The 21,837-nt window shown below is 43.5% G+C and overlaps 1 protein-coding gene across 7 annotated transcripts in view; it reads right to left on the bottom strand.

The window, feature by feature from the left end:
• LOC140734734 (netrin receptor UNC5D-like) overlaps positions 1-21,837 on the bottom strand; it is an 820,373-nt gene that overhangs the window by 174,406 nt on the left and 624,130 nt on the right. For all 7 annotated transcript variants that reach the window (XM_073059143.1, XM_073059196.1, XM_073059151.1 and 4 more), the window contains one exon: positions 16,316-16,690. In XM_073059143.1, the coding sequence (XP_072915244.1) occupies positions 16,316-16,690 (375 nt within the window). The remainder of the gene's footprint in view (positions 1-16,315; positions 16,691-21,837) is intronic.

Raw genomic sequence — 21,837 nt, 5'->3', positions numbered from 1 at the left:
GACTGATTTTACAACTCTCTACAGCTTGCTTCGATCCTGTGCGGCAGCCTCCCCATACCAGATGGTGATGCAGCCAGTTAGAATGATCTCCACGGTACACCTGAAGAAATGTGTAAGTGTTTTAGGTGACATACCAAATCTCCTCAAACCCCTTATGAGATATAGCTGCTCTCTTGCCTTCTTTATAGCTGCATCAATATGTTGGGTTTAGGTCAGGTCATCAGTGCTGGCATGATCTGACAGGACGGATTACAAATAAAATGTTTTCACTGTATCTTAGACCATAAGACATAGAAGCAGAATTAGGCCATTTGGCCCATCAAGTCTGCTTTGCCATTTAATCACGACTGATCCTTTTTTCCCCTACTCACCCGCACTCCCCAATCTTCTCCCCATAACCTTTGATGCCATGTCCAATCAAGAACCTATCAAGCTCTGCCTTAAATACACCCAATGACGTGGCCTCCACAGCTGCCTGTGGTAATAAATTCCACAAATTCTGCACCGTCTGGCTAAAGAAAGTTCTCTGCATCTATTTTAAATGGACGCCCCTCTATCCTGAGGCTGTGCCCTCTTGTCCTAGAACCATCCACCACGGGAAACATCCTTTCCACGTCTACTCTGTCTAGGCCTTTCAACATTTGAAAAATTTCAATGACATTCCCCCCCCCACCATTCCTCTAAATTCTAGCGACTACAGACCCAGAGCTAACAAACATTCCTTGTATCATAACCCTTTCATTCCCGGAATCATCCTTGTAAACCTTCTCTGAACCCTCTCCAATGCCAGCACATCTTTTCTTAGATGAGGAGCCCAAAGCTGTTCACAATACTCAAGATGAGGCCTCACCGGTGCCTTATAAAGCCCGATCCCTGCTCTTGTATTCTAGACCTCTTGAAATAAATGCTTACATTGCATTTGCCTTCCTCTCCACCAACTCTACCTGCAAGTTAACTTTTAGGGTGTTCTGCACAAGGACTCCCAAGACCCTTTGCATCTCTGATTTTTGGATTTCCTCCCCATTAGAAAATAGTCTGCACATTTATTTCTACTTCCAAAGTGCATGACTATGCGTTTTCCAACATTGTATTTCATTTGTCAGTCTCTTGCCCATTCTCCTAATCTGTCCAAGTCCTTCTGCATCCTACCTGTTTTCATAACACTACCTGTTCCTCTACCAATCTTTGTATTATCTGCAAACTTAGCAACAAAGCCACCTATTCCATCATCTAAATTGTTGATCTACAGCATTAAAAAAAGGGGTCCCAACACCGACCCTCCTCAAGGAATTCCAACAAGTTTGTCAAGTAAGATTTTCCCTTAAGGAAACCATGCTGACTTTCCCCTATCTTGTCCCGTGTCACTAAGTACTCTATAACCTTATCCTTTGAAATTGACTCCAACATCTTCCCAACCTCTGAGGTCAGGTTAACTTTTCTTTCTGCTGCCTTCCTCTTTTCTTAAAGAGTGGAGTGACATTTGCAATTTTCCAGTCCTCTGGCACCATACCAGAGTCCAATGATTTTTGAACGATCATGACTATTGCCTCCACAATCTTAACCACTACCTCTTTCAGAACTCTAAAGCGCAGTTCATTTGGTCTGGGTGACTTATGTACCCTAAGGTCTTTCAGCTTTTTGAGCTTCTCCTCTCTTGTAATAGTAACTGCACCCACTTGTCTTCTCTCACACCCTGTGACAGCTGGCACACTGCTATTGTCTTCTATTCACTATTCACTGCTATTGTATTAATGATGCAAAATACTCGTTTAGTTCATCTGCCATCTTCTTGACCCTCATTATTATTTCTCTGTCCCCATTTTGTAGTGGTCCTATATCCACTCTCATCTCTCTTTTATTTTTCATGTACTTCAAAAATTTTTTACTTTCCACTTTGATATTGTTTGCTAGCTTGCCTTCATATTTCATCTTTTCCCTCGTAATGAATCTTTTCGTTGCTCTCTGGAGGGTTATAAAAGCTTCCCAATCCTCTGTTTTCCCAATAATTTTTGCTTTGTTGTATTCCCTCTCTTTTGCTTTTACATTATCTTTGACTTCCCTTGTCAGCCATGGTTGTACTATTTTGACATTTGAGTTTTTCTTCAATTTTGGAATACATCTATCCTGCACCTTCCTCATCTTTCCCAGAAACTCAGGCCACTGCTGCTCTGCTGTCATCCCTACCAACATCTCCTTCCAATTTACTTTGGCCAACTCCTCTCTCATACCACTGTAATTTCCTTTACTCAACTGAAATACTGCTACACCAGACTTTACTTTCTCCCTATTAAATTTCAAGTTGAACTCAATCACATTGAGTCTCCTAGGGGTTCTTTTACCTTAAACTCTCTAATTGTCTCCGGTTCATAATATAACACCCAATCCAGTATAGCTGATCCCCTAGTAGGCTCAATGACAAACTGTTCTATAAAGTCATCTTGCTACACTTCATTGAAAGTGCCATCACAGGTAGATAGGGTCGTAAAGGAAGGTTTGGCACATTGAGCTTCATAAATCAAAGTATTGAGTACAGGAAATATGATGCTACATTGAAGTTGTATAAGATGTTAGTGAGGCCTAATTTGGAGTATTGTGTGCAGTTTTGGTCACCTGCCTAGAGGAAAGATTTTAATAAAGCTTGAAAGGGTACAGAGAAAATTTGCAAGGATGTTTCCAGGTCCAGAGGACCTGTGTTATAAGGAAAGATTGAACAGGTTAGGACTTTATTCCTTGGAACGCAGAAGACTGAGGGGAGACTTGGTACAGATATGCAATATTGGCCGGAAGAAACTACAGTCTAATCAAGGACAGGGGAAGCACACAAACCAGTACTCCTTGTTTCCCCCCATTTTGTGGAATCTGAACCAATTCTTGCTCTTGTATAATCTAATCAGAGTAATTGAATATGGCCACAAGGAACTTCAGGTAATGATCTGCTAAACCTGAGACCATTCTCAAACAACTAGCTATTTGTTATGTAAAGGGAATGGACTCTGACGCTACATCCACACTATGCCGGATAAATCCGTAACCAAAGCTTTTTCTCTTCGTTTTTACGCTCCGTCCACACTGAAACGGTGATTTCGTCCCCCGAAACCGGAGCTTTTCAGAAACTCTTTCCAGGCTGGGTATTTTTGAAAATGCTGCTCGGGCAGATCAGTGTGCACGGGGTAACCAGAGACTTTTGAAAACACTGTCAGACGGCAGCACACTATTTCATTGTTTTCTTGAACGCAACCTAACAATTTCAGAACAGACGGCAACGAGACTGAAGCCAGAAGAGTTCGAAATGTATTCACCAAATACTTTGATCCATAACTTACTGAATAAATAAGTATACTCACTTTGCCCTGTTTTCTGTCTGTGCTCGTATGAAGGTGGTTTACCTATTTATGCAAGTACTTCTCTGACAATAGATGTGTAACAGCCTAATGTAACATTGTATGGAAATACAAGATAACACTGATGCAGACATGTTTTATACATTTAACAAGGTGCTTTATTAATGCAACAGAGTTAGTCAGTTTTTCAATGTTCGTCGTCAGCCGGGTCAATCTGTCCATGAACTCCCTGTTGGTTGCCTCCATACGCTCCAGTATTTGTTTTTTTAAGTTTTAAGTTCTCCTGCGCGAGAGCCAACAGCTGTCCGTTGTTTTAAGTTTTTCTAGTCTGTAACTACACAAACACGCACTTTTACGGCGAGATTCCACACCAAACATGTCGCTTGTTTTCAGTAGATGTGTCCTGCGCATGCCCAGTAGGAGGAGATTCGCCAAAATCTCCGTTTCAATGTGGATAGAGATGTTTTCAAAAACGCATAGTGTGGATGTCTATCGTTTTTACGCGAAACCGGCGTTTCCAAAATTATCCGGTCTAGAGTGGATGTAGCCTGAACTGATTCTTGACTCTGGGACAATCTAATCAGAGCAACTGAATGTGGACACAAGGAACTTCAGGTAATGACCTGCTAGATCTGAAACCATTCTCAGAGGAGTAGCTACTTGTTATATAAAATGCCAGACCTACCAAAGAAACAATCGGTAATCTCATTAGACTCTGTCTGGGTTGCCTCATTTAACTGGTTTGGACCAGTCAGAGTGTAAAGACACAAATACACAAGGCAGGGGTGGGCAGAGCCATGAAACAATGTTGGTTGTAGCCCTGTACAATGACCAGTAAGAAGGTGACCCAGGTAGGTCAGGTGACCTTGAGTCAATGGAATGGAGATCCAACAGTTGAATTGATGAGGAACAGTATAAGACTTAGTAGCTCCAAATATGCAGGGCGATAATTCTCCAGCAGCCAGAGACCAACCATCATGGATAAGGTGGACCCCTTTGGCCAGGTAGAGATCGGGACCACGAGGAACGCCTGGCCAGCACAGACTCCTTTCCCGGGTAATACCTTTTCTCTTCACTGACTGTTCATAGAGTGTCACGCATTCCAGTAGGTTTCACACAGGTAGATAGTTTGAAAACCCATGTGCTTTTTAGATGAAACAATTAAAGTTACTTGTCAGTAACTACAGATTCTTTGTGCCTCACTGATCATTATTACAAGGGGTGATTCTTGTAACAACACAATTGCAGGGAGTATAGATAGGGTAAATGCTAGCAGGTTTTTTTCCACAGAGGTTGACTGGGACTACAGCTAGTGGCCATGGATTATGGGTGAAAGGTGAAAAGTTTAAGGGGAATATGAGAGGAAGCTTCTTCATTCAGAGGGTCACAAGAGTGTGGAGTGCGCAAGTGATGGTTGCGAGCTTGATTTCAACACTTAAGAGAAGTTTAGATAGGTACGTAGATGGTAGGAGAGCTATGGTCCCAGTGCACGTCGATGGGAGTAGGCAGTTTAAGTGGTTCAGCGTGGACTAGATGGGCTGAAGAATTTCTTTCTGTGTCAAAGGAACACACAACGGTCCTCAGTGAGGAATCAGTGGTGGAAAGGGTGATCAGTTTCAAATTCGTGGGTGTCAACATCTTAGGAGATCTATCTTAGGCACATCTTATTAATGTAATGATAAAGAAGGCATACCTCATTAGGCGTCTGAGGGGATTTGATATGCCACCAAAGACTTAGCAAATTTCTACATACGAACTGTGGAGGAGAGTGTGGTTGCATTGCCACTTGGAACAGAGACTTCAATGCACAGGATCAAAAGAGACTGCAGAGTGTTATAGTCTCAGCCAGTTCCATCATGGGAGCAGGCCTCCTCACCATTGAGGATATTTTCAAAAGATAGGGCCTCAAGGAGGTCGCATCTCTCATTAAGGACCTTCACTGTCCAGGACATCCCCTCTTCTCATTACTACCATCAGGGAGAAGGTACAGGAGCTTGAAGATGCACATTTCACATTTTAAGAACAATTTCTTCCCCCCTGCCATCCGATTTCTTAATGGTCCATGAAACCATGAATGCTAGCTCACTTCTCTGTTTTTGCACTGTCTATTTATTTATTTTGCATTCTAATTTAAGAGTAATTTTTTTTATGCCTTGCACCATACTGCTGTCACAAAATAACAAATTTCGCAACTTATGTCAGTGATAATAACCGTGATTCATCATTGATCAGGAACTTAACTGACCCAGCGGCATAAGCAGTGTCACGTGGTGGTGGCTGCATCATGCTGTGGGGATGCTTCACTGCAGCAGGCCCTGGAAGGCTTGTGAAGGTAGAGGGTAAAATGAATGCAGCAAAATTCAGGGAAATCCTGGAGCAAAACCTGATGCAGTCTGCAAGAGAACTGCGACTTGGGTGGGAGAAGATTTGCTTTCCAGCAAGACAATGACGCTAGGCATAAAGCCAAGGCCATGCAGGAGTGGCTTAAAAACAACAGGGCTAATGTCCTGGAGTGGCCAAGTCCGAGTCCAGACCTCAATCCAATTGAGAATTTGTGGCTGGACTTGAAAAGGGCTGCTCACTCACAATTCCCGTGTAGTCTGACAGATTTTGAGCAGTTTTGTAAAGAAGAATAGGGAAAATTGCAGTGTTCAGACGTGCGAAGCTGATAGAGACCTATCCACACAGACTGAAGGCTCCAATTGCTGTCAAAGGTGCACCTACTAAGTACTGACTTGAAGGGGTGAATACTTATGCAATCAGTTATTTTGTGTTTTATATTTGTAATTAATTTAGATCACTTTGTAGACATCTGTCTTCACTTTGACACGGAAGAGTCTTTTTCTGTTAGTGTCAATGAAATCCAAATTAAATTCACTGTGATTCAATGTGTAAAACAATAAAACATGAAAACTTCCAAAGGGGGGATGAATACTTTTACAGGCAAGGTCTTGGCCCGAAATGTCAATTGCTTAGTCTTTTAATAAATGTTGTGTGACCTGCTGAGTTCTTGTTGCATTTTGTGTGTGTTTTCATGAGTTTTGTTGCTTTGTGACAGCAGAACAGTGCAATACATTATAAACTCACTACGAGTTTCAATAAGAATACGTAAATAGTTGAAAAGATGAGTAGTAAGATAATGTTCATGGAGTAGTGAGAAATTCGATGGTGAAGGCAAAGAAGCTATTCCTAAAATGTTGCTTTGCTGTTGATGCTGGATCCCAGAAATGAAGATTAAACAATAATAAACATTCTGATAAGTGGGAGGTGGTCTGGAATTAATCTCAACAGAAACTGTGCAGAAGTGTTAGGCACATACAGTTTATATAGCTAGACTCTTACAGAGTACTGTAGTAAATTTATGTAATGCACTGTACTGCTGCCACAACAAAACACAAATTTCATGACATATGTGAGTGATGATAAACCTGATTCTGATATGGGCCTCTATTGTGGATTGAGAGTGGGAAGTGGGCAGGGAGAGGAGTTATCATGATTGGAAAAAGTGGAAGGGAGAGGGGAGGGGAGGGAACAGGAAGCATCGGAGAGACACTCTGTAATGATTAATAAACCACTTGTTTGGAATCAAATGACCGTGCCTGGCGTCTCAGGGCTGGGTTTGTCTGCACCCTTAACCAACATGCCCACCCTGGCACTCCTTCTCTGCCATGTGTCCCACCCCTCCGGTGGCACTCCATCATCACTATTCCCAGCATCCTTTGTTTCTGCCAGATTTGCAAACTTGCTCTCCACTCCGCATTGACAAATACAGTATTGTGCTAACGTCTTGGGGCTGCTACCTATATGGATGTGTCTAAGACTTTTACACAGTACTGTAGAACATAGAATAGTACAGGCCCTTTGACTCACTATATTATGCTGACCTTTTAACCCATTTTAACCCTTCCTTCCTGCATCAATCCCATTTATCTATCATCCACGTGGCTGTCTAAAAGTTTCTTAAATGCCCCCAATATATCTGCCTCTACCACCATCCCTGACATGGTGTTCCATGCACTCCCTATTCTCTATGTGAATAACTTACCTCTAACATCCCCCCATACTTTTCTCCAATCACCTTAAAATTATGCCCCCTCATATTTATCATCATTATGTGACATCTCGTATGATGTGGGCGATCATGGTCTGCACAACAATGATTGTTCTTGGTGATTTTATCTACAGAAGTGGTTTGCCATTGCCTTCTTCTGGACAGTGTCTTTACAAGCCAGGTGACCCCAGCCATTATTAATACTCTCCAGAGATTGTCTACCTGGCGTCAGTGGTCGCATAACCAGGACTTGTGATATGCACCGGCTGCTCATACGACTGTCCACTACCTGCTCCCATGGCTTTATGTGACCCTGATTGGGGGGCTAAGTAGGTGCTACACCTTGTCTAAAGGTGACCTGCAGGCTAGTGGAGGGAAGGAGCACCTTACAACCTCCTTTGATAGAGATGTATCTCCACCCTGCCACCCATCCCCTCTTATTAGTCAATCGAATTTCTACAGTGGTGTGATTTAAGCTGAAAGTCACGGTAGCCACATTCCAATCTGGTTAGAAAAATTGATTTTCTGGTGCTCGACACTAAAAAATATTGTTCCATGACTGAATTCTTTGTATGTCACAGATGTGGAGGAGAAATCTCGAGGTAACTCCAGATGAGATGACAAATGGAGTGTGAAAAGGAGGAGGGTAATGCAAAGGAAGAAAAGCTGGGTCCAGAGGAGGACTGAGTTGCAGAAGTGGAATCATTATCTGCAGTCATTAATCACGACCTTGACTCTAGAACATTCTGATGAGCTTGGTTCAAAGATGACGTGTTAGACCTCACCGGGCCAAGGACAACGAACTCAAGTAGGAATGGAACAGAGAACTAAAGGGAGCATAAACACAAGGTTACGTTTACATGCAGAGCATTTGTATGTATCAAGTTAGGTGAAGTCAGCTTTCTGCAGATGAGTGCACCGTCCCCATACAGATGAGGAGGTCGTGCATTCCAATTACATTGCGAAGCTGCCCGGATAACTTAGGTTGTCAGGTCTGGCTGAGATTACAGATGAACTTGTCATGATAACAGAGAACAAACCTTCACTGCCTTCTGAGGAGGGTGGGAGGTCTCCTGCTGTCCTTGCCAACAGTGCTTAAGCCTGTTAACAACTAATTCAAAGCTCGCCCACCTTTCTGGTGTTTTCTGGGTTGTGGACCCAGTTCATGGATTCACCTCTCCCTCCCACCAGTGTACCACAGCAGCGGTGAGTACTGTGTCAAAAATGCACAGTGGTCACTCCCCTGGGCTGGAGTATGAAACATAGGGCCAGAATTAGGCCATTGAGCTCATCGAGTCTGTCCCCCATTCCACTAAGGCTGGTTCATTATCAATCTCAAACCCATTCCTCTGCTTTATTAATCAACGACCTACCAAATTCCACTTTAAATACGCCCAATGACTTGGCTTCCACAACCGTCCTTGGCAATGAATTCCACAGATCCACCACCCCGGGGCTAAAGATCTTCCTCTTCACCTCTGTCCTGAAGACTGGAGGATGGAGGCCCAGACGCCTGCCCTGGGGTTGGAGGACTGTATGTGTGCATGGGTAGGGCCAGAGGGAGGAATGCAGTTTGTTTTGCTGTTGTTGTTTTGTTGAGTTGTTCAAATCAAGTCAAGTTTATTGTCATTTAACTGTATGCATTTATATCTGCAAATGAGACAACATTTCTCCAGACCAGGGTGAAAAACACACAGCCGTACACATAACACACATATAACGTAAGACAGTAAGAATTAAATCTACAAATGAATTACACTTAGATAAACAAAGTGAAGTTCATAAATTAAATATTGCAGGGTACAGTACAAATTATCTGGTGACACTTTGAATGTGATGCGGCAGTGAGTTCAGAAGCCTGATGGCCTGAGGGAAGAAAATGTTTCCCATCCTGACCACTCTTGTCCTGTTTTAACCTGATTCACCCCTCTTTGCACAACCTAGTGATTCCGGACTCCTCTGGAAACACCATATCGATGCCCGACTGACTGAGGACAACCGGTCGGCCCAGCCCGCAGCAGCCCAGAACTCTTGGCCTCAAATATATCTGACAGCGTCAGCCTCCGAGTAGCTGGATTACAGAAGCGCTGCCTCAGAGCCTCCTGCCTGATGGTAGAAGGTCAAAGCCATAACTATGACACGGCCATAGTGGGGTGTGTCAGGAATGGACAGGAGGAGGAGTATAGGAAACTGATACAGGACTTTGTGATATGGTGCAACTCAAACTACCTGCGTCTCAATATCACCAAGACCAAGGAGATGGTGGTGGACTTTAGGAGATCTAGGCCTCATATGGAGCCAGTGATCATTAATGGAGAATGTGTGGAGCAGGTTAAGACCTACAAGTATCTGGGAGTACAGTTAGACGAGAAGCTAGACTGGACTGCCAACACAGATGCCTTGTGCAGGAAGGCACAGAGGCGACTGTACTTCCTAAGAAGGTTGGCGTCATTCAATGTCTGTAGTGAGATGCTGAAGATGTTCTATAGGTCAGTTGTGGAGAGCGCCCTCTTCTTTGTGGTGGTGTGTTGGGGAGGAAGCATTAAGAAGAGGGACGCCTCACGTCTTAATAAGCTGGTAAGGAAGGCGGGCTCTGTCGTGGGCAAAGTACTGGAGAGTTTAACATCGGTAGCTGAGCGAAGGGCGCTGAGTAGGCTACGGTCAATTATGGATAACTCTGAACATCCTCTACCATCCAGAGACAGAGAAGCAGTTTCAGCGACAGGTTACTATCGATGCAATGCTCCTCAGACAGGATGAAGAGGTCAATACTCCCCAATGCCATTAGGCTTTACAATTCTACCGCCAGGACTTAAGAACTTTTTAAAAGCTATTATTAATGCTTTTTGAGATAGTGATTTAGATGCATATCATATTTTTTACTGAGTTAAGTATTGTATGTAATTAGTTTTGCTACAACAAGTGTATGGGACATTGGAAAAAAGTTGAATTTCCCCATGGGGATGAATAAAGTATCTATCTATCTATCTATCTATCTATAACTGGATGGATGGATGGGTGGGATCCTTGATAACACTAAGGACCCTGCGTATGCAGCACTCCTGATTAATGATAGGGTGACCCCTATGAGCCTCTCTCATAGTCCTTTGTAGGGACTTCTGTGTTGTTCTGGGAGCATGGTGGGCACACTATGTTCGTGCCAGAATGTGTGCTGACACTTGTGAGCTGCCCCCAGCTGTCGATGTTTCGGGCCGGGACCCTTCGTCAGGACTGGTCGCCACTGGTAACCAGTCCTGACGAAGGGTCTTGGCCTGAAACATCGACAGCGCTTCTCTCTATAGATGCTGCCTGACCTGTTGCTTTCCACCAGCATTTTGTGTGTGTTGCTTGAACTCCCAGCATCTGCAGATTTCCTCGTGTTTGGCTTTATAATGCATTGGCCAGACTGCACTTGGAGTACTATGAGCAGTTTTAGACCACTTATCTAAGAAAGGATGTGTTGGAATTGGAAAGGGCCAAGAAGAGCTTTATGAGAATGATCTCAGGAATGAAAGGATTAATGTTTGAGGAACATTTAATGGCTCTGGGTGTGTCTCGCTGGAATTTAGAAGGACAGGAGGGATCTCGTTAAAACCTACTGAATATTGAAAGACCTAGATACCTAGATATAGTGAACGTGAAAAGAGTGATTCCAATTGTGGGGAAGTCTAGGACCAGAAGGCAGAGCCCCAGAACAGAAGGACATCCCTTTAGAGTAGAGATAATAAGGAATTTCTTTAGCCAGATGGCAGTGAATCCGTTGAATTCATTGCCATAAATGGCTGTGGTGGCCAAGACATTGGGTATATTTAAAGTAGAGGTAGATAAGTTCTTGATTAGTAAGGGTGTCAGATGTTATGAGAAGAAAGCAGGAGACTGGGGTTGAGAACGCAGTCAAGTGTCAGGGCAGACTCAAGAGCAGGATGGCCTAATTCTATTCAAATGTTCTGTGGTTTAAGATATTCTGTTTCTGGTAATGATCAATGAACATCAAGTAAAATAAATCTATTAAGCGTCATCACCTGATGAAAGTCACAAAGTTCAAAACTACCCGATACATTAGCTGCCAAGTGTTGGCATTGTTAGCCAAAGCAGCAGAACAACAACTTCCATTGATATAGACCCCCCCTTGGAACTGTACAGGAAAGCTATCAAATACAGTTTGAAATGGACATTCAAGAAGTCACCTGGGACAAGTACGATCATCTTGGTCAAAGAGAGGGGGAAGGTGGAATGTGAAAGGAGAATTGAGAATGGAAGAAGGTTAGGGTGGAATAGAGGGTTGGAGGAGTGCAGAGATCCCTGAAAGATGTGGAGTGAGACACAATTACAGGAACGTGGTGTCAGGTGGTAGCTTTGAGAAGAAAGGCAAAAATTTTGAACTTGTGATGTCTGCCAACTAAACTCCTGCAGAGGTCAGTAAGCACATCCATTAAATTGTTAACACTATTTTTAAAGATTTTTGGGAATTTGATTTGGAGAATAAATTTCCCAGAGATGAATAAATCCAGTGGCTACCAGACACAGCATTCTAAAATTAGAAGATAAAGGACTCCATCTTTCTGCTCTAATTACAAATGCACAGGTCTCTCATCAACTAGAGAAACCAAATCATTTCCCTTCCACATAATTACAGAGGACCATATGGCGTTCGGTGAGAACTAATCCCTCAGCAACGATTCCAAGTCCAATTTTAAGATTCATTGTCAAGGAATGGGGTTGGGTGTGGTGGGGGGAGATGTTCAGCACATAGAGCCCATCACTTTATAGTAGGTTAACCTCTGTCTGTGCCTTTCGTCTTCTAACCGAACATCTGAAGAACACTTTACCTTGATAACAATGGCCTGATTTTAACAATGGCTGAGTGATGGAATTGGACTGGGCAAGTAATTAAGATGGTTACACAAGAACACAAGGAGATCAGAGCAGGAATAGGCTACCTGCCCCTCAAACTTACCCACAATTCAATTTGATCATGGCTGACCTTCCCCCGGCCTCAACTCCTCATCGGTGTGCGTTCCAAATAGGCCTTGCTTCCATGATCCATCAAAAATTTATCCAACTCCTCTTTAAATACCTGCAGATATCTAGCCTCTGCAACTTCCCAATGGTAAGAAATTCCAGAGATTCACCAACCTCTGTGAGAAGGATTCTGGCAGGTTTTTAAAGAAGTGTCCCTTTAGTTTTACATTGTTTAAGATTCTGTCAGTAGTGAAAACATTTCAACATCTACTATGAGGTACCTCCTCAGTGTTTTCTATTCTTCAATATGCCTACCGTACATTCTTCATAACTCCACAGAACACAGGCCTAATATTTTTGGCTGGTTGTGACAGGACGACTCTCCCAACATTGGAATCAGCCTAGTAAAGCCGTCGAGTAACACAGCATAGAAACAGGCCCTTCAGCCCTCTCAATCATGCCAACTGAGATGCCCAAATAAGGTCGTCACATTTGACCCACATCCCTCTAAACCAGGGATCCACAAACTTTTTATGCCATGGACCAATACCATTAAGCAAGGGGTCCATGGACCCCAGGTTGAGAACCCCTGCTCTAAACCTTTTTTATCCATATACTAGTCAATGTGTCTTTTAAATACTGCTGTTAATTAAACCTCCTCTGGTTATGCTAGCTGCTACTCTACTCTCTCTCCAATGTGAGTATTGATAGCTTGCAAATAGCATAACACTATTACAGTGCCAGCACCTGGGGTTCAATTCCCGCTCTGTCCGTAAGGAGTTTGTGTGTTCTCCTCGTGACTGTGTGGGTTTCCTCTAGATGCTACAGCTTCCTCTCACGTTCCGAAGACGTAGAAGTTAGGGTTAGTAAGCTGTGGGCGTGCTATGTTGATGCCGGAAGCACGCCAACACTTGTGGGTTGCCCCCAGTACATCCTTGGACTGTGCTGGCTGTTGATGCAAACAATGCATTTTACTCTAAGTTGCAATGTACGTGTGACAAGTAAAGCCAGTCTTTAAATCATTAAATTCTTTCTGAAGCAAAGAGTCTAAAACTACACATGGTATTCCAAATGTGTTCGCACTAACTCAATTGTTGCAATACTTTCCTATTTCTAACTTCTAATCCATAGCACTAAAGATTAAAATGGCACTGTCTTCTTAACTAGTTGCTCCAACTGTATGCTTACCATTTGTGTTTCATGCACAAGAATAGCTGGATTCCTTTGTACCCCACTCACTTGAAGTTTCTCTCCATTTAGATGGTAGTCTGGGTTTCAATCCCTCATCCTGAACTTCATAACCTAATACTTTCCTACATTAAACACCACTGGCCAATTAAATGCCCGCTCACTTAACCTATCTATATCCTCTTGCAGGGTCCAGGTATCCTCAACTCCGCATGCCCTCCCAAACATTTACATATCATCTGCAAACTTGGACACCTTACACTTCGCTCCTTATCTAATGTCAAAGTCAAAGTAAATGTATTATCAAAGTACATACATTTTAACATATACTACTTAGAGATTCATTTTCTTGCAGGCATTTACAGAAAATAAAGAGCCACAATAGAATTTATGAAAAACTATTCGTGAACAGAGATGTACAAAGAACTATGTGCAAAATTGCACAAAAATAAGTAATACTGAGAACATGAGCTGTCGAACTTGAAAGTGTGCCTGCAGGTTGTAATGATCCGGATCATTAATACAGACAAAAAGACAAAGTGATTTGCTTTTAGTTACCTAGAATTGGAGAAATCTGTTTGTTTTTTCCTCTTTTTAAAGATAATTTGTACATTCTCCAAGTGACCACGTGGGTTTCCTCCAGGTGCTTCGGTTCCACCCAGTGTCCAAAGACGTACTGGTTGGTAAGTTAATTGGTCATTGTAAATTGTCCTGTGATTAGGCTAGGGTTAAATGGGGGGATTGCTGGGCGGTGTGGCTCGAATGGCCAGATGTGCCTACTCTGTATTGTATCTCAATAGTTAAGACCATAAGACACAGAAGCAGATTTAGGCCGTCTGGCACATCGAGTCTACTCCGCCATTCAATCACGGCTGATCTTTTCTTTCTATCTCCTCCTCAACCTCAGTTTCCGGAATTCTCCCCGTAACCTTTGATGCCATGTCCAATCAAGAACCTATCAACTTCTGCCTTAAATACACCCAACGACCTGGCCTCCACAGCTGCACGTGCCAACAAATTCTGCAAATTCACCACCCTTTGGCTGAAGAAATTTCTCCACATCTCTGTTTTGAAAGGGTGCCCTCTATCCTGAATCTGTGTCATCTTGTCCTAGATTCTCCCACCATGGGAAACATCTTTTCCACATCTACTCTGTCTAAGCCTTTCAACATTCAAAAGTTTTCAGTGAAATCCCCCCCCACCCCCTCAGTCTTCTGAATTCCAGCGAGTACAGACCCTGAGCCATCAAATGTTCCTCGTATGATAACCCTTTCATTCCTGGAATCATCCTTGTGAACCTCCTCTAGACCCTCTCCAATGCCAGCACATCTCTTCTAGGATGAGGGACCCAAAACTGTTCAATTACACGGATAGTAAATAATTGAAGTCAAGAACTGATCCATTGTGCACTCCACTTATTTCAGTCGTTCGCGAGAAAGGGAAAGTTTAAAAAAGAGCAATGAGGCAAATTTATTTTATACAAAGACTGGTGGGTGCCTGGAACACACAGTGAGTGGAGGTGCTGGAAGCGGATACGATAACATTTAATAGGCATTTAGACAGGCAGGGAATGGTGATGCAGTATATCGACTCTGGTTGGGTAGAGTTGTTCTCCAATCTTGGCCACTTGCATGCAGGAGTTTCGTCACCATATGAGGAGATATTGTCAGTGTGCTGTTGATTGTGGAGTGTCCTCCGAATGCTTGGCCTTTATATACTTAGCAATCCGCTGATTGGTCATCACTACGGAAACCCAATTATGATGTAGGGACAAGATTTCCTCCCTACATCAAAGTGATGACCAATCAGCTATTCGCTAAGTATATAAAGGCCAGGCATTCAGAGGACACACCACAATCAGCAGCGCACTGATGATTTCTCCTCGTATGGTGACAAAACGATTGCAAGTAAATTGCCAAGATCGGAGAACAACTCAACCCAGCCATCAATCACCCAAGCTACACATTGTCCAAATTATCTCCATATATAGATTATATACAGGCAGATGGGATCAGTTTAGATTGGCGTCAGAGTTGGCCCAGTCATCATGGGTCAGAGAGCCTGTCCCTCTGCTGCTCTCCTCTATGTTCTGTAAACAATATTTTTAAGCATAATTTTTTTTTGCTTAACTTGGTACATGGGAAAACTCTTCAGACATGGTCTGAAAAGGTTTCAAACAAAAGGTGCTACCAATGCCACTGTCTCACAGCATCAGAGAGCAGGGTTCAATCTTGACCTTGTGTGCTGTCAATGTGGAATATGCATGTGCTCCCTGTGACCGCAAAGGTTTCCTCCCAGAACTCTTTATTTCTCCTTCATCCCAAAGCGTGCAAGCTGACTGATTCATTGGCCACTGTAAACTGCCACTGGTGTGTAATAGAGGAATAGAACCTGAGATGAATTAGAGTCAGGGAGATACAGCACTGAAAGAGACCCTTCAGCCCAACTAATCCATGTTGACCAAGATGTTTACCCAGCTATTCCCATTTGCCTGCTTTTGGCCCATATCCTTCTAAACATTTTATATCCACATACCTGCCAAAATATTTTTTTAAAGTTCTGAGTATGTGGGAAGAATAAAAAATGGGATTAAAGGAGGATTTATGTAATTGGGTGGTTGGCGGTCAGCTCAGATGCAGTAGGCTGAAGGATCTGTTCCTGTGCTGTACGACGAACTCTATGACAAACACCAGGTTCTCTTCCTTCCAAACAAGACATTGAAGTTCATGTTATGAAGGACGTCTAACTAGCTTGTATGTTTCTGACCACATACCTTTGGATGGTCCCACCAGGCAGCCTCCGAGGCACCCAAAAATACTGCTCGTCCTGTCGTCGGCCCTCGGGAAAGCGCCAGGGAGGTGCTGAGAGCTCGATGCATTGCTTCTCGCGTGCATTTTGTCAACAACCCGGCTGTTGCGCGGGTAAGTCCGGGATGGCACCCGTCCCTGATACTCCACTCCGTCTGCAACCCCGAGGGAAACCATTAATGAGCTTTGCACTTTAACCTTGATCCCCGGCAGAGAGTCAAAGAGGGGCGACTGGGTCATGAGTTCCTTGTCCATTGGTTCCTGGAAACAGATCGGCCCGCTATAGGTCCTGCTCACCGTTAAGTCTTGCTGCATCGATGGGTTCAGGAGCAGGGAATTTCCTAGGAAAATGGACAGAGAAAGAACACTTTTAGTGTTTTCCCTGCAGATGCTGCAATCTGGAGCAACAAGTAAGATGCTGGAGGAACTCAATGGGTCAGGCAGCATCTGTGGAAGAAAATGGCCAGTCAATGTTTCAGGTCAACACCCTTCATCTGAACAAGAAATGCTGATTGCCCATTTCCTGCAGTGAGAATAATAACATGCAAAGGCCTTGATGAGGTGGCTTGGGAGATCAATAGTTCACTGCGTCAATGGTTCAATTTAATAACAGAGAATGTGTACAGTATACAACCTGAAATTCTTACTCTTCACAGACATCCATGAAACAGAAGAAGAAAATCCCATAGAATGAGTGACAGACAAATGTTAGAACCCCAAAGCCACCCTCACCCTCCCATGCACAAGCAGCAGCAAAGCATCAACCCTCCCTCCACCCCTCCCTCAGCAAAAGCATCAGCTCCCCACCACCCAACATACAAGCAATAAAGAGACCACAATCTCGGGTCCACCAGAAACCACTGTTCATCCCAACGGTTCGACATGACACAGGCTTATCTTTTAGGATATGAGAGGTCAGATAAAGAGTCTGATAAGAGTACGATTGAGCTCGATCCACTGCCTCAGAAAACATTTAACATTAACAAGGACTCCTCCTGCCCTAGTCATTCTCTCTTCTCTCCTCTCTCCCACTGGGTAGAGTAGGGATCTGTCCTTACGTTGGATCCTTTCCTGAGGCAGCAGGAAGTGTAGACAGTGGAGGGAAGGATGGTTTCTTTGATGAACTGGGCTGTATTCATAATTCTGAAATTTCTTGTGGTCTTGGGCAGAGATGTTGTCGTACCTAGCTGTGGTGCATCTGGATAGGATGTTTCCTGTGCTGCATCCAAAAATAATTGGCAGGAGTCAGAATCAGAAACAGGTTTATTGGCGTTGACAGCAGTTGTGGATTTTCTTGTCTCTGGCAGCGGAGCAATGCGGGGATAAAAAGTACATGATGTGAACCAGGAATAGTGAGGTGTCGTTCATTGATTCATGGACCATTCAGTAACCTGATGGAAGAGGGGAGCAACATGGGCCAAATACAGCAAAATGGAATTGGCTCAGGTAGTCCTGGTGTCCAACCATTTTAATTCCAATCCCCATTCCTATTCGGACATGTTGGTTCATGGCCTCCTCTATTGCCCCACAGGCCACTCTCTGACTGGAGGAGCAACACCTCATTCCCCATCTGGGTAGCACCCTACTCGATGGTATGATCGATGATTTTTTTTAAAACTTCCCCCCCAATTCCTTCTTCTTCCGTTCCCCAGTAAGGCTCCCTCCTTAACTCTTTTCTCTCCTCACCTGGCTATCACCTCCTCTATTAGATTCCTTCTTCTTCAGCCCTTTACATTTTCCACCTATCACATCCCAGCTTCTCACTTCATACCCCGCCTCCTCCACCCACCGGGTTTCACCTATCATCTCCTGGCTTGTCTTTCTTCTCTCCAACTCCCTTCCCCCACTTTCTCATTCTGGCTCCTCCCCCCCTTCTTTTTCAGTTCTGATGAAGGGCCTTAGCCTGAAACATCAACTATCTATTCCTGTCATGGATGCTGCCTGAACCGCTCAGTCCCTCCAGCACGTTGTGCGCGTTACTGGTGAAATTTGTTCTTTTGCGACACCGGTACAGGGCAATACATAAAAGCAGCTATAAAACAAGAGGAAATCTGCAGATGCTGGAAATCCGAGCAACACACACAAAACGCTGAAGGAACTCAGCAGGCCAGGCAGCATCTGTGGGAAAAAGTACAGTCGACGTTTCGAGCCGAGATGCTTCGGCAGTTCGGCAGTTGTTTCATTGTCAGTTCAGGAAGCTGATGGTAGAAGGGAAGACACTGTTCCTAAAATGTTGAAAGGGGTCTTCAGGTTGCTGTATCCCCTCTTTGATGGTAGTAATAAGAAGAGAGCGTGTAGCAGGGGTCCTTAATGATGTTGTACGTCTCTTTGACTGTAACAACCCAAAACAGGTTGCTTGCTCTGAAAATATGTTAATAGGCAACAAAATGCGATCTAGCATTGGAGCAGGGAATGGCTTCCCAATGAGCAATTTATAATAAATCAGTACATACTAACTAGGTATTTACAAAACGAAAGACTGACATACAGTCTAAGCAGTGTTTTGAGAGAATTCAGTGTGATTACAGAGTGGTTGCACTGGGACATTAATCAACTGTACACAGAAGAGGCAGAGTATTTTGTCAATGACAATAACCATTGAGTAAAGTGCTTTCACTTGATTCAGTTTATCTGTTTGTACCGGTGCTTTTGAGTCCAAGTGTACTCGTCTGCAATTATGATAGTAACTACAATGATTCACATAGAAAATTACTCTCCTGAACTGATTAATCTACTTCCCTTGAAGTCCCTGCATTTTACTAAGTAAATGCTCTTCCATTCATTTCCATTGAATACTTGGCCTCCACATGACAATGACCTTTATGGTTGCTGCTTTTGTCAGTGGCGTTTGAAGTCCATTCACGTAGTGCACTCTCAGATAGCAGATTAACAATGTCTGTACTTATCTTTGTGAATTCTAAACTATTCTCATCTAAACTGGTTAATTGAAGATACATTAATCCTCAGAATCTCTCTCTCTATCTCTCTCTTTATTTCTCTCTATCTCTCTTTATTTCTCTCTATCTCTAGCTCTTTCTCTTTATTTCTACCTCTCTCTACTTCATCTCTCTATATCGATCTTTCTCTAATTCTCTCCATCTCTCTCTATCTCTCTCTCTCTCTCTATTTCTACCGCCTTCTCTACTCCATCTCTCTATCTCTAAGTCTCCCATCTCTATCTTTCTCTCTCTATCTCTCTCTATTTTACTCTCACTCCCTCTTCTTCTCTCTCCCCCTCTTTTTCTCTCTCTCTTTCTCTTTCTCTCTCAAGCTCTCAAGCTGACCTGAAGGAGCTGTGTGGAAGACACACCTGAACCATTAGTAGCAAAAGTCTATTCCTTCCTGCAGTCTCCCGTGGTCGGAGGTGACTGATTTTTGGCGGTAATGCAAAGGAGGTCCCTGATTTTCAGACAATGATGTAATCAGAAATCAATTACAGAAGCACTATTCTTCTCCTAATACAACGGTAACGAAACAATGAGTCATAAAAGGCAATGTGAAGAACATTTCCCCCGGTTGGCATGCATTTGAAACACGGCAGTGGAATCAGCACTACAAAAGTAGGGATGTATCGTAGTGGCATGGTAGCATAGCGTTCAATGTAATGCTTTACACCACCAGCGACTGGGGTTCAATTCCTGCCTATGCTGGAAAGCAGTATGTACGTTCTCCCCGTGACTGCGTGGGTTTCCTCCAGGTGCTCCAGTTTCCTCCCACCTTCCAAAGTCATACGGGTTAGTAAGTTCATTGGTCACATGGGTGTATTTGGCAAAGAGGCCTTCTTGGGCCAAAGGGGTCTGTTACTGTGCTATAGCTCTAATAAAAATAAATAAATAATCATGTCCTCCTTCCTGCAGCTGAGGCCATTATAATTCCACTAGATTTCTGAAATGGTCTCAAACATTGGAAATGGACCCCAAACACACTGATTAGTTAGTCACTGTGAACTCCGCTTGACATAGGTGAGTGAACGGGGGGGGGGGGGGTGGAGTAGAAGGAGGCAATATGAGGGGAATGGGTTTGATCTGAGAGCCAGCACAGACCAAAGAGCCAAATACCTTCCTTCTATATCATAAGAAGATGAGAGTTTCTGTAATCGCTGAATTTCGCCCCCTATTGGATTGCTGCCTTTGTTGGATTTCTTGAGCTCCTTGACTACACAAAACTAGATAGCAAGGAGCTCTCAGCCCGAAATGTCGACTCATTATTCCTTTCCATAAATGCTGCCTGAGTTCTTCCAGTAACTTTTTTGTGTGTGCGTATGTTACTAGGGAGCGTACACCACTGGTGGAACTCACCAAACATCCAACTGTGGATGCAAGTGGACAGGAAATCAGATGTGCAGATTTTTCCATTTCCATTTCCTGATTTCACCCATAGTGAAAGTGAGGAACTGTGTTTTTTTAAAAAAAAATCACTTGTTTGTTTTTATTCTGATACCCTCTTTCTGCATTAAAACTTCTAAAGGAATTAAAGACCTGAAAAAGTATTTGTTGTCCTAAGTGTGTATTTTCCCCAGGCTACAAAAAAAGAAAAATGGAGGAGTGTGTGAGAGGGAAGGGTTAGATTAACCGTTAAAAGGTCAGCAGAACATGATGGGCCAAAGGGCCTGTTCTGTGTGTTATAGTGTTCTAACTTTTGTGTAAACAAGCAGAGTGCAGACTACTACTTATAAATTAGTGGAACACCACTTAAGAGATTTGTTTTTTTGTAAACCGACAGAACATAGATGTCAGCCAATTGTGTGTCAATGAGACTTTGTTAATTGGACTACATTAAACTAAGCAGAGACACCTTCAGCTAAATTATTTTCCACAGATCAAGGAAGGTTCCAAATCTGACATGGGCACAAGAGACTACAGATGTTGGAATGTGGTGATAAAGCAGATGTTAGGGGAATTTAGCAGGTCAAGCAGCATCTGGACATGGGAAAGGCCAGTCAACATTTTGGTCCAGATGAAGAACCTAGACCCAAAGCGTGACATCCCATTTCCCTCCACACGTACTGCCTGCCCTGAAGAGATTGTCCAGCATTTCTTTCTGCTCCAGATTCTAAACCAGAATTAAACACATCAAGTATGCTCACAGGCATATTTGCTCAGTCAGTCAATAATTGGGATTCCCTCTCCCCACATCCCTCCCCCCCGACCTTTTAATTCTGGTGTCTTTCCCCTTTCCTTTCAGAAGGGTCTCAGGCCAGAACATCAACTCTTCGTTCATTTCCACAGATACTGCCTGACCTGCTGAATTTTGTGTGTCCAGTCACAAGCAAGAGAGAATCTGCAGTTGCTGGGAATCTGAGCGATGCACACAAAATGCTGCGGGAACTCAGCAGGCCAGGCAGCATCTATGGAAAAGAGTAAACAATTGATGTTTCGGGCCAAAACCCTTCGGCAGGACTGGAGAAAAACTGCTGAGGAGTAGATTTAAAAGGTGGTGGTGGGGAGAGAGAGAGACACCAGGTGATAGGTGAAACCTGAAGGGGGAG

This window comes from Hemitrygon akajei, chromosome 1, assembly GCF_048418815.1.
Source record: "Hemitrygon akajei chromosome 1, sHemAka1.3, whole genome shotgun sequence".
In the NCBI taxonomy this organism is placed as follows: domain Eukaryota; kingdom Metazoa; phylum Chordata; class Chondrichthyes; order Myliobatiformes; family Dasyatidae; genus Hemitrygon; species Hemitrygon akajei.
Note: the sequence above shows the minus strand (reverse complement) of the source record. Positions and strands in the feature narration are given on the sequence as shown.